Below are 17,085 nucleotides of genomic sequence, written 5' to 3'. Positions count from 1 at the left end.
ATGCATAACATATAAGGGTAATCCAATAAGATTAAGTACCAATTTCTCATCAGAAACCATGGAGGCAAGATATATTTATGATACTGCAGGAGAAAAACTTCCAGCCAAGGATTTTATATCTGGCAAGATTATCTTTCAGAAATGAGGTGAGTTTAGAATATTTACAGATAAACAGTAAGTGAGAGAGTTTATAACAAAAGACCAGTTTTTTAGGCAATACTAAAGGGAGTGTTACAACCTAAAAAGAAAAGACAGGAGAGGGAGGCTTGGAAAAGAGACTAGAAATGATGACTGACCAGTAACAGTAACTAAAAGTATCAAAAGAGTGGTGAAAATAAAATGACAGATAAAACCCAAAGGTCAAATGGATGAAATAAGAACTGCCTTTACAGTAATAACATTGGATTTTAATGGATTAAACGCTCCAATCAAAACACACAGACCTATCTATATTCTGTCTGCAAGAGAATCACCTTAGACCAAAGGATACCAATAGACTAAAAGTGAAAGGTTGGAAAAGATATTCCACACATGCAGTAATCAAAAAGAAGCTGGTATAGCTATACTTATATCAGATAAAATAGATTTTAAAAGCAAAACTGTTATTACAGATAAGGAAGGGCACTGCATATTAATAAAAGGAATGATTCACCAGGAAGATATAAAAATCATAAATGCATATGCACCTAACCAGATGCCCCAATATACATAAGTCAAACACTGTCAAAACTGAAGGGAGACAGAGATCTCTACAATAATAATTGGAGACTTCAATATACCACTCTCAGTATTGGATAGAACATCTGGGCAGAAGATCAACAAAGAAAGTGAGCTTGAATAATATGATAAATGAACTAAATCTAATAGACATATACAGAACATTTCACTCCAAAACAGTAGGATTTGCATTCTTTTCAAGTGCTCATGGATCTTTCTCCAGGATAGACCATATGTTGGGTCGCAAAGCAGATCTCAATAAATTCAACAAGATCGAAATTATACAAATCACTTTCTCTGATCATAATGGAATAAAGTTGGAAATCAACAAAAGGTAGAAAAAGAGAAAACATGTATATATAGCAACACTTTCTTAAATAATCAGTAGATGAAAGAAGAAATTTCAAACAAATCAGTAAAAATCTCTAGACAAATGAAAATGAGAACATAGCATATCAGAAACTATGGGATGCAAGAAGGCAGTACTGAGAGAAAAATTTATAGCCCTCAATGCTTACATTAAAAAAAGAAGAAAAAGTTAAAATCAATGACCTAACTACACAGCTGGAGCAGAAAAAGAAGAGCAAACTAATCCTAAACCAAGTAGAAGGATTGAAATAACAAAGACAGAGCACAACATCAAAAAAATGAATTGAGAACAACAACAACAACAAACAAACAATAGAGAGAATTAACAAAACTAAAAGTTGGTTCTTTGAGAAGATTAGCAAAGTCCACAAACCCTTAGCTAGACTGACTAAGAAAAAAAAAAAGAGAGAAGATGCAAATAAATGAAATAAAAAATGAAAAAAAGGGAATATTACTACTGACCCCACAGAAATAAAAGATTATAAGAGGATACTATGAACAACTTTATGCCAAAAAACTAGACAATGTAGATGAAATGGAAAAATTCCTAGGAATGTACAAACAACCTATACTGACCCTAGAAGAAACAGAAGACCTTAACAAACCAATCACAAGTAAAGAGATTGAAACAGTCATCAAACAGCTTCACAAAATGAAAAGCTTAGGACCAGACAGTTTCACAGGTGAGTTCTATCAAGCATTCAAAGATTTATTACCATCTTATTCAAGATCTTCCAAAAACTGAACAAGAAGGAAAGAAGGAATGCTACCAAAGTCATTTTATGAAGCCATAAACCACCTTATACTAAAGTCAGATAAAGATATTATGAAAAAAGAAAACCACAGACTCATTTTTCTAATGAATATGAATGCAGAATTACTCAATAAAATACTTGCTCATAGAATCCAACAGCACATTAAAAGGATTATTCATCATAATCAAGTGGGTTTTATACCAGTTATGTAAGTATGGTTCAACCCAAGAAAATCAATCAGCATAATACACCACATTAACAAATCAAAGAAGAAAAATAACATGGTCTTATTGATTGATACAGAAAAGGCATTTGACAAAATACAGCATCCTTTCTTGTTAAAAATACTACAAAAGATTGAAATTGAAGGAAACTTTCTCACCATGATAAGAGCCATATATGAACAACCCACAGCTAGCACTGTACTCAATGGTGAAAAAAACTGAAAGCTTTCCCATTGAGATGAGGGACAAGACAAGGATTCCCTGTCACCATGTTGTTCAATACAGTACTAGAGGTCTAGCTGAACAATCAGGCAAGAAAAAAATATAAAAGGAATCCAAATTGGAAAGGAAGGGGTAAAACTTTCAGTATTTGCAGATGATAAGGTCCTATATCTAGAAAGTCCTGAAAAATCTACAACAAAGCTGCTAGAACTAATAAATGAGTTCAGTAGTGTCTGGACACAAGATCGATATGCAAAAATCTGTGGTGTTTGTATATGATTACAATATGCAATCTGAGGAGAAAGTCAGGAAAAAAATTCCATTTACAATATCAACTAAAAGAATCAAATATTTAGGAATAAATTTAACCAATGATGTAAAACACTTATTCAGAAAACTGCAATACATCGCTAAAAGAAATAACAAAAGACCTAAATAACTGGAAGAACATTCCATCCTCATGGACTGGAAGACTAAATACCATTACGATGTCATTTCTACACAAACTGATATACAGATTCAATGCAATCCCAATAAAAATTCCATCAGCATTTTTTAAACAAATGGAAAACACAATTACCAAATTTATCTGGAAGGGTAAGAGGCCCTGAATAGTCAGAAACATCTTAAAAAGGAAAAGTGAAGTTGGAGGACTCTCACTTCCATACTTTAAATCATATTACCTAGTTACAGTGGTAAAAACAGCATGGTGTTGACATAAAGACAGACACAAAGACCAAAGGAACCAAAATCATGGTTCAGAAACAGAACCGCACATGCATGGCCAAGTGATTTTTGACAAGCCTGTCAAACCCATTCAGCTTGAGCAGAACAGTCTATTCAACAAAAGGTGCTGGGCAAATTGGATATCCATACCCAAAAGAAAGAAAGATGACCCCTATCTCATACCTTATATAAAAACTAACTCAAAAATTGATCAAAGCAAAAAATTGATAAAAGCAAGAAGCATAAAGCTCTTAGAAGAAAATGTAGGGAAACATCCTCAAGACCTGGGGGTAGTGGTGGATTCTTAAACTTTACACTGAAAGCATGAGCAATGAAAGAAACATGCACAAATGGGATCTCCTCAAACTTAAACACTTTTGTGATTCAAAGAACTTCATCAATAAGGTGAAAAGGCAGCCCACTCAATGGGAGAAAATATTTGGAAACCACATATCCGATAAGGGTTTGATTTCCATTCTATATAAAGAGATCATACAAGTCAACAATAAAAGAGCAAGTAATCCAATTAAAAAGTGGGTAAAAGATTTAAAAAACATATTTTTTCCAAACAGGAAATACTAATGACCAAAAAGCACATGAAAAAATGTTCTGTATCAGTAGCTATTAGGGAAATGCAAATCAAAAAAAAAAAGTGAGAATCATCTAATACCACATAGAATGGCCCTAAGGGAAAAACAGACAACAATAAGTGCTAGAGAGAATGTGGAGAAATAGGAACACTTCTTCGCTGTTGATGGGATTGTAAAATGGTGCAGCCTCTGTGGAGGACAGTTTGGCGGTTCCTCAGGAAGTTAACTATAGAAGTGCCATATGTTACAGTAGTTCCTCTACTAGAAATATATCCAGAAGAACTAAAAGCTGTGACATGAACAGACATCTGCACACTGATGTTCATAGGGGCATTATTCACAATTGCCACAAGATGGAAACCACCCAAGCGTCCATCAACCAATGAATGGATAAAAAAATGTGGTAAATACATACAATGGAATATTATGCTGCAGTAAGAAGAAATGAAATTGTGACACATCTGAAAACATGGATGAATCTAGAAGACAGTATGTTAAGCAAAGTAAGCCAGACACAAAAGGACAAACATCATATGGTCTCATTAATATGAATTAAATATGAAGAATAAACACATGTAATTAAAACCTAGAGTATAGATTACTAGGATATAAGAGGAAGGTTGGGAAGGACTACTGATGCTTAAAGTATGTAGAAGTTTTAATTAGCTTGATTGTAAAAGTGTAGAAATGGATAGAGTTAATGGTAACACATTATAGTGAGTAGCAGTTGGTTTATAAATGGGATTGTCATTGAAAAGGGTAGTCTGGAGAAGTAAATGTCAGTTGAAAGAAAGCTAGAGAATAATCTAGGGACTGAATAACACACTAAACCCAGAGGTGGATGAGAATGGTGGTTGATGGTACAGATGCAAGAGTGTCCTATGACCTAGAGTGGTTGTTTATCACTGTTGCAGGGGGATGGGAATGTGGAGAAGCGTGGGAAAAATACAACTGGTATGACCTATAGTCTGTGAATAACAGCAATACCATAATATTCTTGCATCAATGCCAAAGACGTACTGTGTTGATAATTGGGGAGGGTATGGAAAAAGTGTGCCAAATGTATGCTATGGACCATGGTTGGTGGTGATAGTCTGATGATATTATCTCATAATCTGTAACAAATATCCCACCATGGTGTGGTATGTTGATGAAGGGGTACTGTATGGGAATTCTACACATGTGCATGATTGTAAGTTCACAACCTCTGTAAAAAGAATATAATTTTTAAAAATAGGGTAGATTGGGGGGAAAATACACCAAGTGTAAGAAAGGGGCTATAGTTAGTAGTAATATTTTGTTGATGCTTTTGCATAGTTTGTAACAATTGTTTCACAACAATGCAAGGTGGTGGAGAAGAGATGTATGGGGCCCCTGTATAATGTTATGCATGCTTATTTTGTAAGTTCACAACCTTTACTATACACTTATTGTTTATGCATGTTCAAGTATGAACGATAAACTTCAATAAAAAAAATACATTTAGGAAAAACAGGTAGGGGGGCAGATTTACCCTGTGGGCTATAATTTGCTGATCCCTGACCTGGACTGTAAGATCCTTGAGGAGACACTGTACTTCTTTGCATGTTTCCTACCTTGTATTTCTCCCTCTGAGTACTTAATACATATTTCTTGATTGATTAATTTTAGTCTAACACTATGTAAAAACATTGTATACAGAAAAAGATGAAGACAGCCTTAATGAAATCTTTCACCTAGCCATTAGGTATAAAAAGTAATTAATGAAAGAATAATCAATTTATGAAATGAGTATATGCAAGTAAAAAATTAGCATAGAATATGGAAGCCTCAAATTTCTGCATTAACAAATAGCCCAGTACATTTGGTAAAGGATGTTTTTTCCTTCTAGGTACTAGAGGTGGGGATGGAACTGGGACCTTATGTATGGGAATCCAACACTTTGGCTCCCCTGAGTTGAGTTTTTCTTTGCTTGTTTGTTTTTTTATAGAAGGCACTGGTGATGAATCCGGGACCTCCCATGTGCAAAGCAGGTGCTCAACTGCTTGAGCCACATCTGCTTCCCAGTAGGCTATTTTCTGAAGTAAATTTTTAAGAGTAAAATTTTTTAGTTTTTATCCATCATATCTGGAAGTACAAAGAAATTGAAATAAAGGTTAGAGAAAAATTTAAAGACCTACTTGGATTACTATAATAGTCTACTAAGTAAGGATTTCCCTAACTTTGAAAAATGAGCAAGATCACATAAATTCAAATATATGGCACTATTGGACATTCTCAGAATTTTCTTTAGCTTTTTTTTTATTTTATGTTTTCATTCAGTGATTTACACTTAGCTTTTGGTAATTGGAGATAATGAGTGATGAAACTTCATGTTGATAAAATAATTCAGATTTGAAGAACAGATTAGTAGTCTTACTTAACTAAAATATATTGGGTCTGCAGGGAGTGTTACAGCTCCTAATGCAAGTAATGTAAGTTTTAAGGAGCCTGAAAATCATAGAGAATCTTCTATGAGCTAGGTCCTTTGCTATGTTCTTACCATGTATCACTTGATTCAATCATTGTACTGATTGACTGAGGGGAAACCAAGGCTTAGAGAAGTTAAATAAGGTCATTATTTAAATAGGAGTTTCATATGAGGCTATTATTTAAATTCAGGTTAAATAAAGTCATAGTGTCACAGAGGCAAGAGATTAAGCTCTTCACCATTATACTACCCTACTTTATTATGTCAAAATACTTTACAACAAACATTCATTAAGCACCTAAAATATCCCAACAGTATACATTCTAGAGTAATTATAATAAACAAAATTCTACTGTTTTAAAATGAGGAAGGCATATGTGTAAAAAAAGCAAAAATTAAAATATGCTGTGACAACTTATAAAAGTATCATGATGTTTGCATACTTAGAGCTAATCTAATTGGAGGACTCTTAAAAAACATTGTGTTCTGGAAGAATGAGAGCCTGGTTCAGATCCTGTTTCTGCTCCTTATTAGCTTAGTAACCATAGGCAAGTTGTTAACCTTTTTGTATCTCAAAATCTCTACAGTATAATTGATATTTTATCAATAATAATATCTACTTTAATGCCTTTTGGATCTAAAGAGGTATTAAATATACATGTCATGCCTGCTATATTTTGTAATTAAGAGGTGTTATTTTTGTGTTCTTATTTCTATTATTATGGAAGACATCTCAGAGGAAGTGACATAGGACTTTTGTTTTGAAATAAAATAGGAATTTTCTGAGTAAAGTGTAATAAGGCAAACATGAGAGCTTCTCTCCTTAAGCCACTCATTCTCATTGCCTGGCTGGATCAACTCCAACTTTTCTTTCAACTCTACAGCAACATCTCCCTCTATAGTTTATAATGAAATTTATAGGTTATACTTGTATTAAAATGATGATAATATCTTTACCCTTGGAAGGAGAAAAAAAAAAGGTCATACCCAATTTATAAAATCTTTTTTTTCATATGGTCTTTTAGATGAGATTGCTCAGGACCTAGGACTTTTTTAAGACAAGGTACTTTCATCTTTGTTTATACAGAATTCAGGAACAAGCCTAACAAAATGAAGCTGCTTAACTTGTAGAATGGATAAATCCCAGCATCTGACCTGAAAATATTGTTCAGGCCTACCACTTATACTCACCTCCACTTTTATATCATTCTCTAATTCTGCATCAAGGAAATCCAATGTTACGGGTTCCTGAGATTTGGGGTTCTGCATAGAAAACAATAATAAGAATATATGATACTGTAAAATGATACTGTGCATAGAATAATTCAATGGGAATTTAAGTAGGAAATTCAGTAAAATTACTTTTCTAAGGTACATTAAATAACCAACATAATCACTGTTTAAAGATATCTTCTGTCATATATAAAAAAATTAAACTAAATTTAATTTATTGTGAGGTAGGGATCTGAGCTTTAAATGCAGCAGACTAATTCTCATTAATCAGAGAGAAAATGGACACTTGTGAATGATGTATTAGATACTATATTTATAATCACAAGTTCTGTCAGAATATAACTTTTGAAGATCCATTCATAACTTATTTTTCCTTAATTAAAATGGACAAGGGGCAAAATATAGCCATTTGGATCATTTATTTGGCAATGAAACAAATGCAATGTGTAAGCAATGAAAGTTTTAATTGGTACACTATAAAGAAACAGGAGATTTTGTGAGGTAAAATGTTTTAGAAACTAATTTTCTAAGTAAAACAACCTCTTCTAGACCTTTTCAAAGTACTTAAGCTAAATATGCAAGATTGCTTCATAGATTTGAATCTCAGAAACTTTACATTATATTTCAGTAATTCAAATTAAGTCATGAATTTACATGACAAAATTTGTGGTCAAGTCATAAAGACTTTAATAGGATTAGGATCATAATTACAGTCTAATTAGAAAATAACCCCTGGGTTCATTAAATACTATTTCCTGCTTCAACATCTCCTATTGCTTAGAATATTAAACTTCTTGCTGATATGCAGTATCTTTATATACCAAATGAAACTGTTAGCTTGACAAATTTACCTCACGACAGTATTTTAATTTTTCATTCTAAAAATGAAAATTCATTGAGTTATTTGGTAAACCAACAAAAATATACTGATTCCCTTATAACACTTGCTGAATAATTTAATAAACGATAGAATTTCAAGGTTCACTAAAACATTAAAATCTAAAGTGTCTTTCATTTTATAATTGCAAAATTTTAGGAACTGGAATTTTAATATTTACTAAAAATATTACCAAAATCTGATAATGAAATAGCAGTAATAATTATAAACTATGCTGGATTAACTCAACATTCACTAGTATTTTAATAATTTCCGCCTCACAGGCCTTTCCAAAATTTATCCTGATCTTCACTCTTTTAAACACTGTTTGAGGAGTATAGATACTCCAAAACAATAATGCTAATTAAAAATATATTAAAAGTAAGCATATCTTATTTCTCTCTAAGATGATGAAAGAACATAGATGCTATGTATTTTAATTTATGATAAAATGCCTTCTTTCAAATAGTAGCTCCATTTAAATAATGAAAATATATGATTCCCATAGATTTTGATGAAGGAGGATACCTAAGGGCAAATTGAAGAACAACAACAATTGTGTTTGGCACTTCTATTGCAAAAATATTTAGAATTTATGAACTCTATTTCTATAATAAGAAAGTTCTATAATACTGAAAATAAGTATTAGATTTTTAAATAGGTAAAATACTGACCAATGTTTGGACAGCATCTTAGTTATCACCTAAGTAACAAATCCTCACTGGAAATATAATGTATTTTATCAGAAGAAAATAATAGTCAATATTGCAAATTTTTCCTTTCCTTTGTTTTAAAAAAATAACTTAAAAAGCACCTAGCAAAAGGATACTCTAAAAGTTTTTTAATATTATTCACAATTGCTTATTTAAAGTTCCCTGAACTGCCATTTTCACACAAACATTACCACATCAGCATTAAAATTTTAATGAACATACTACAAAAAAATTCAAAATAATAAAAATAATAAAATGTAAACAAAATAGAACATTATCTTACATGCAATGGATAATGCATATCATGACCAGACCCAAACAGCATGCATGGAGGCATTGTCAGGAAGAATTGGCAATATGCAGATCATGTCCCAATCCAACATATAAAGACATAGAGAAGAATATGAAATTGTAAAAGGGAAAATGTCAATATATAACTTGTATTTTTTAAATGGCAATCTGGCTGACCATTCATGACAGTTACAGTTACTGAAAAATTAAAGAGCAGAAATCTTCTAACAAAGCATCAAGAGCCTTAAGAACTAGAAACCAGTCCATGTACTCCCATTACTTTTGTCTGATATTCTTAATAGCTAACATTTCTCATTTGTAAAATTTGAATATCAGTTGATATAACTATCACACTATTTGTGTAAATAAAATTAAAAGGAGATTTCAATATTATTAATGAATTTGAAATTGAAATAATTAATAGTATTATTAGAAATACCAAGTATTTTGAAAATATTCCCCAAATTGAGAATTCTTATGTGGTTGCGAGTTTGCCATTTGTGGTTTTTGTAGTAGGAAAACAAAAATAAACAAACCATTTTTCAGGTTGTTTATTTTTTAAGTATATCACAATATTTACATGCATTATTTAGGGTTGCCACAAAAGTAAAAATTCACTGAAATATGTATGACCACAAAAAGTATAATTTAAGATAATACACAAAAATAAACATGCAGAAAGAGTAACACAAAACAATTTGATATATCAATATGAAGTATAAACAATTTTAATTACTACAGAAATCATGAAAGACATAAGAACTGATCTAACAGCATAAAATGCAGATTGCCATAGGATTCTAAAGCTAGAAGGCGAATAAAGCTTCAAATGTCCAGCGGCTCTGAACTTTAGAACCACCTGGGAAGCTTTACAAAATATTCAGACACCTGAATCCCATCCCAAGTCAAATTAAATCAGAATTTTCAGAAGATAGGAGCTGGGTATAAATGTGGGTGTGTGTGTGTATAATCTATATCTATCTATCCACTTTCTATCTGTTTTTCTTTTCTCAGGTGAATATCCTGTGTGTGGGGGGAAAAAAACAATGATTAGTTCAATCTTCCTAATTTTCAGATGAAGAAACTGAAAAACTGCAGGGTTGAGTGACTCAGTCAATGATAAAGAGCTGGATATTAATAGAATGAAAGCTAGATCTCAGTTTTTCTAATTCGTAATTTAATGATCTCTTCTTAACATCATGACACCTCTCCATTTTAATTTCATCAACTTTTGTAACGAAATGAGAGGTACATATGAAATCTCAAATCATGGTGAATGTCCTTGAAATGCTGAAATTTTTTTATTGAGCTGTATGCAATAAACTATAGAAAGTATCCACTTATGACTATTATTTTTGGTATGCTTATGGGAATAAGCATAAATATAATAACTTTTAAATTTTGTTGCCAACAGAGAAAAGACTTTATCATGAGTTTATCAGGCAATAAAAATTCAAACTACTATTTGCAATTTGGATATTTTTAACAAGCTGAAGGGAAATTTCTCTAACATCTAATCCAATAATAAAGTTTTAGAAATAAAAATATATTTTGGCTTAAAATTTGCGATTTACAGAAACTTATCAGAACTGTATTTTTATTTACATTTAGAAGTTAATTTTATAAGCAAATTTTTTGGATTATATGTATTTGACATTAACTTTCACAGTATTTAACAACTCATTTTCTTTACAGAAAGCCATCTCATTATGAATACTCTGTTAAAATTATTTTATCATAATTTGCTAGCAATCTTTGATTAGTTATTGTATAACCTTTGCCATCATTAATAACATTTTTCATCCAGTCAATTGAGAAATGATGCTCATATCCATCCCATGCTCTGAAAGCTTGATATCAGAAAGGCAGCTTTATAATAGCGTAATCATAAGCTTTTAAAAACAGAAGCTTAATCTCAAGTCTGATTTAGCAAATTTGAAAGCGCTGCTAAGTCTAACTTCATTCACAATGTTACCTGAACATTGGGTCTCCTTTTTCTTAAATTAATTGTTGGTATACCTACACCAATAGGCTGAAGCAACAGAAAAATGGTAATTCAACATTCTCCAAAGCAACAGAGGAAAAGGTTCTATCTTACATTCAGTTTGACCAGATGTTTCTTGATTGGAAAAAGTCTAGCTAATCTACTTAAAATTCACAATACTTGCAAGGTTTCATAGGATTCATGGTGAGTAAAAAAATAAAAGACAAGTTTCTTTCAAGAAGAACACATTTTGGACAGGTAAAATATTCAAAATTCTTTCCCTGAGCACAATTGTTAGTAACAATTTTCTTTTTTTCCCTTGGAAAGCATATATATGCAAAGTGAGAAAGATGGTTTTCTCAACCTTTCTGCTGATTCAAAGAGGAAAAAAGATAAATAGGAATTGTTAGAATACACATGATCTAAATGTGTTAAAGTACAAATATTTTGGAGTATTGAGAAGTTTTAATCATAAACTCTTGAAAATTGTGCCTTTATTTGTATTTCTAAAATGATACCAAATATTTTATCTGTGGAACTAATGAAGAATTTAACCATAATATTGTAGATTTATTTTAAATGTTGACTTTTAAAGTGCATATTATGGATATTTTCCTGTAGAATAAATATTTTAGAACTGACCAAAATGACATATATATAACAAGAATACTTGATCTGGTATTTCAATGAAACAAATGGAGGAAATCTAAAATGCATTTTGGAATAAGGCAGGATACACAATTCATTTTATCAAGATATGGTTTTGGTGATAACAATACACATTAAGTAATGTTTTCTTAGAAAATTAAACCTGCAAAAGATTCATAGCTTTTATTATTTGTTAATATTCTAGGATTTTTTAAAAGACACTTATCCTGCCTTCTACAAACTACAACATTTTACTGAAGCATTTTGAATTAAGATTACAGTATCAGGAAGAAAACACAAGGTATTTGGATAGGAATTCTTGCAAAATACCGGACTATCACCTTGTTAAATAATGTAGGATACTATGAAAGAGAATTTCATTTTGGTTTATTTCTATTGGTGAATTTCTGGTAAAAAAGATTAAGATTAATTTTGTTGGTATACTAGCCGTTACCACATTGGTCCTTTGTATTTGTCAATACCTAAAACAGTTTTCTTACACACTATCATCTTTTTATGAGGATCTTGTATTGATCTGTATAGCATGCAATATCACCCACAAAAGAAAAATCATGTTTAACCTGTTAATGATGAAAATTCACAGCATATTTAATTCACAAGGATGAATTTCAGGAAAAACAGAATACAATGTTTAGCCATATTTCTTTTTAATGGTTTTCTGAATTATTATTTTTGCATGACTTTCTATTACATACTTGCTTTTAATAAAACCCTACATAAAAATATGATAAGTTAATTTATAATTCGAAAGAAAAATATCACCAGGGCTTTAATGGGGATTTCTACAGATTTTATATTTTCTTTGTCATTTCATAAATTTTTGTGAATAGAATGTTCTAAATGTGAGCCAAATACATTTTTTTGCTAGCATTCAAAGAGTAATAAAACACTTTCCACATAAACACTAGTTAGTAGTATGGGAAAAACTTTTCAAAGTATTACCTCTCTTTCTCTATGATAATCTAAATTATTAGTACCACTAGAGAGATGGGTATATGTTTGTACATGTGTACATGCAAATATGCATTATTTTAATTTTTGGGGTCTCTGATATATTTTCATTTATTTCTGTGGGAGGGGTTAAGGCCCCCATTCATAAAAGTAGGGGTCTCTCACAACATTCAACCCAGTACAATTTTATTGCTGTTAAATCACTTAAATTATGGAAATACAATTGAAAATGCACTGGATATTTTAGGTTGTATGTATGTAACTAGAATACGATTTTTTCAAAGGCATAGAACTGTACAATACAGTGAACCCTAATGTAATCCATGGACTGCAGCTAATAGTACAATTATAAAAATGTTCTTTCATCAACTTTAACAAATGTACCATACTGATAAGAGATATTAATAACAGATCAGGGAACTCTGTATTTTATGCATGGTTTTTCTGTAAACACAGAATTTCTCTTTAAAAAAAAAGATGATGTGGGAATTTCTTAAATAAATAAATAAATAAATAAATAAATAAATAAATAAATAAATAAATAAAATGTACTGGGTATCCGAAGACCAAAAGTAATAATACTGCAAAATTTTTTAAAAATCTTAATATTTAAGAAGATATCAGCTATGACAAATCATAGGTGATTTAGCTAATTATAAAAATTCTATTAAGAGGAGTTTAATATGTTTTTAAAGAGCTGTGATAATGTAAAAAAATGCTTCTGCTGCAATTTATAATAAAATACATTTAAAAATAATGTAGAGTGATTAGCAGCTACATTTGCTTAGCAAATATTTAGATCATGATGAATTTTATATGGAAATAAATTCCAAAGTGAGAAGAATTAAATATATAAATATATAACTCTTTTAACATATTTATGCATTAAATACCCATGGGTATTAATTATTATTGATTGCATTACTTAAATACCCATGAGTATTAATTATTACTGATTGCATTACTTCAATCACATATCTTTACATATAAATGTGTGTGTAAGCATGCATTCAATTGTGTGTTTCTTAAAATGTCAAGAATATTAAACACCCATGAGGTAAGGAGAGGGAGTTAGTATGCAAATATATAGTCTGCAAATATATCCTTTCAGCCATGATTTTACAACATCCTCAGAATTTTCATGTAATTAAACAATAACTTGAAGATGCTTATAAAACTACAATTACATTTTAAAAAAAGATTTTGCCAATTTTCACTTCTAGATAAAAAAGTTTTACCCTACCTTGGAAACATTCATGACATGTTAGAGTTGAATGAAAATATTTTATATCTTGGGAACACAGGCCTAAGAATTAGGATGAATTTGTTCATTTACTGAAAATTTTCAATTTCCAATTAACTGATTAAAAAATACTTCCCATTTCTGGAGTCCATCCCATGGAATTCTACTGTTGAATTTCATACAAATCTTTACAAGCCTTTTTGCTAAGTAGAAAGGAAAACACACTGGGATATGGAAAGCCGAGATAATTATAAGAGAAGGGCCAAGGAAATATGGTTTGGGTAGAGAAGAAGATTACTAAATGTTAATCAAGTTTACACCACATTTGAGGTAATATTTCTCATTAATTTACTGCCTTAATCAAAGTCAGAAATCATAAGTATGAAATTGAGTCCAATGATTCAATAATGGCTTTCTCCAAGGTAGGAATAGTGGCTCAGGCAAATTTGTGAGAGAAAACAAAAATTGCTTTCACACTTTTATATATTATAAACTGTGGTCTTGTCATCTGGAGAAGGGAGGCACGTTACAAACTTGTTTTATAATATTGCTATACAGTGAATTTTAAAATGGCAAACATATTACAGAACAGTAATCATTAATTTCACAGAACACTAATCACTATAAACAATTTATATACATACCTTTGGCTGAAGATTTGGATGTAATAAAACATAACCATTAGGATCAATTGCAAAATAATAGCCATTGGGACACAGCTGAAAAATAATCAAGAAAGCTTAGATACAGTTCCATGAAGCACACTCAGAAGTCCCCTTCCTTTTTTTAAAATTTTCTTAAATATGCCTTTAATAGCATGAAGAAAGATACCATGATATCCCTATGTTTTATTTTAAGAATGTTTTCTAACATTTAGTTCCTCTATTAAGATGTCTGTACACAATTTTAGAGAATCATTTAAGTGATTTATGGACAAGATAAATTTGTAGAGTTCTAAAATGTGAAAGGTATAAAATTGAAACTTACTGTAAAACGTGGTGTCAATCTTTTAATGTCTTCCAAAGACACATCGATTCCCATCACCCCAAGAATTAGCTGGTTCTAGAATAAGATGGGAAAAGTAAGTTTATTTTATACCCAAAATTTATATATTTCTATAGAATTATTGTCAAATTTCATCCTTTTGCTTTGGAAAAGGTTGTGTTACATACTAGTTTACACATTTGGGTGAAGCACTTGAGGTGTCAATTTATAAAAGTTTTCTCAGTTTTGATTGTTTTCCCACAGCTTTATCATCATTGCCTAACAAATATAAGTTTGACGGTTAAGGCAAAAACAGAAAAGAAATATGAAAATTGTATTTGACATTTCTTGTACCCTTTATCCCTAAAATATGTTTTAACAACTACTGCAGAGACAGCAGCTATAATTGTGGGTATGAGTGTATGTGTGTCTATGTATAAGAGTACAGACTGACTTTGTGGTATATTATGATTAAGAAACCACAAAAATGTCCAGCTTGAAGATATTGGGCAATAAGGGAAGACCACACATTAGATTTTTGTTGTTGATTGTATTTGTGAACATGTAACTAACAGAATAGCATGTGACCTTATTGGTAATAAAAATAGCAGAAATCCTTAAAACATTGTTTCTTGTTGCCAATATTACTTTTGAATACAGAAAAATGGAATAATTTTTTTAAGTTTTAAGTAATGAGGTTATGTGGCAAATTGCTATCAAAATATTCCATTGGAACACAGAGATGGAAATGGTGCTAAAATTTACAATCTGGGATTTTTCTTTAAAGTAGAATTATATGAGTTTATTTAAAAAATGAACTGAAATGTGTTGACCAACAAAATGATAGAATCCAGTCAATATTTATGATAAAAGTTTGTGTAGGTACGGAGAAAGTAAGAAAGTTAAGTAAACAACCATGCTCTTTTTTCCCATGAACTGATCCTAGTCTGTGCAAAAAGCCCACATTAAAGCAATCCCTAAACAGTCCATAGTGAGAAAACTCATGTAGTCTGTAAATATACATGAGAAAGAATAAAGGATTGCTCTTTTGTGGGTTACAATATTTAAAATCCATATACATTTAAGAATGGTAGTGGGCATCCAAGAGAAATAACTAGTGTTTTTTAGGCCCACATTAAAATAAGGTGCTCAACTGAAATATATGATAACTTAACAAATAATACTTAACTGCAATTGACTGAATTATACTATAACCTGGAAATAAATATCAATATGGGAATGTCACCTATATAATATAATGCATACATAGTATCAAAAAAGACTTAACTTCTGCTTCTTAAATTCCTTCTGAATCAGACTAAGAAATAGGAATGTAACCTTAATCTTTACATCCAAAAGTATTTACCAAATAAGAAAAAGGTCTTTCATAAATGCAAGATAAACATTATTTCAGAACTTTTGAGTAAATAGCATTTTATTGCAGTGAAAATACAAGTGCTTAGAAATTAAGCATTTGTAAGAAACTTATTTTTTTTTTGCTGAAACTTAAAAAATAGAGAAAATGAAGAGAACTATTAATTTAAATCAGTTTCTTAATTTACATGGTGCTTGAAAAAATAAATTGTTTGAATGGGAGTGAGGGAGGAACAACTCAATAAATTCACCTACGTAGACCTGACACAAACACCGTGATTTTATTATTTGGATTTTTCTTTTTGAACTCTGTGGATATCTTAACCTCATTTTGAAAATGTGCACTCAATATTATTGTTCACTTATCAGGTAATTACTCCTGGGGTCTGGATTTGTGTTCCCATCAGGACATAAGAGAGCTAAGCTGAATGGTAACTCATAGGGCCCCAGAGAGCTTGACCTGTGTTTCCTTTTTCCCAGGTGGTTATCACATAGGCAGCTGTTGCCTTTTCTTCTGACCTCACAAGACAGTCACATTGTGCATAATTCTTTCTGAAAATATCTTATCGAATTTTGTTTCAATGTCACAGTTTAACATTTATTATTATTAATTTTATCAATTAACTTTTAACCTTTGAGTTTGCCCTATTTTCATCATGGCTGGTTATGTTGAAGACAGGAAGAGTTCCAGTAATGACAAGTCCCAGCTCCTAA

At 30.9% G+C, this 17,085-nt stretch overlaps 1 protein-coding gene across 6 annotated transcripts in view; it reads right to left on the bottom strand.

The window, feature by feature from the left end:
• CACNA2D1 (calcium voltage-gated channel auxiliary subunit alpha2delta 1) overlaps nt 1-17,085 on the bottom strand; it is a 545,135-nt gene that overhangs the window by 56,293 nt on the left and 471,757 nt on the right. For 2 of the 6 annotated variants that reach the window (XM_071215190.1, XM_058297102.2), the window contains exons 16-20: nt 17,004-17,081; nt 15,001-15,075; nt 14,658-14,732; nt 11,142-11,198; nt 7,244-7,315 (exon numbers count right to left, since the gene is read on the bottom strand). In XM_071215190.1, coding sequence (XP_071071291.1) covers nt 7,244-7,315; nt 11,142-11,198; nt 14,658-14,732; nt 15,001-15,075; nt 17,004-17,081 — 357 coding nt within the window. The remainder of the gene's footprint in view (nt 1-7,243; nt 7,316-11,141; nt 11,199-14,657; nt 14,733-15,000; nt 15,076-17,003; nt 17,082-17,085) is intronic. The other 4 variants (XM_071215191.1, XM_058297105.2, XM_058297103.2 and 1 more) reach the window with 3 other exon arrangements.

This window comes from Dasypus novemcinctus, chromosome 5 (assembly GCF_030445035.2).
Source record: "Dasypus novemcinctus isolate mDasNov1 chromosome 5, mDasNov1.1.hap2, whole genome shotgun sequence".
NCBI classification, from domain to species: Eukaryota; Metazoa; Chordata; class Mammalia; order Cingulata; family Dasypodidae; genus Dasypus; species Dasypus novemcinctus.
The sequence above is the reverse complement of the archived record's forward strand: the minus strand, read 5'-3'. Positions and strand labels throughout refer to the sequence as shown.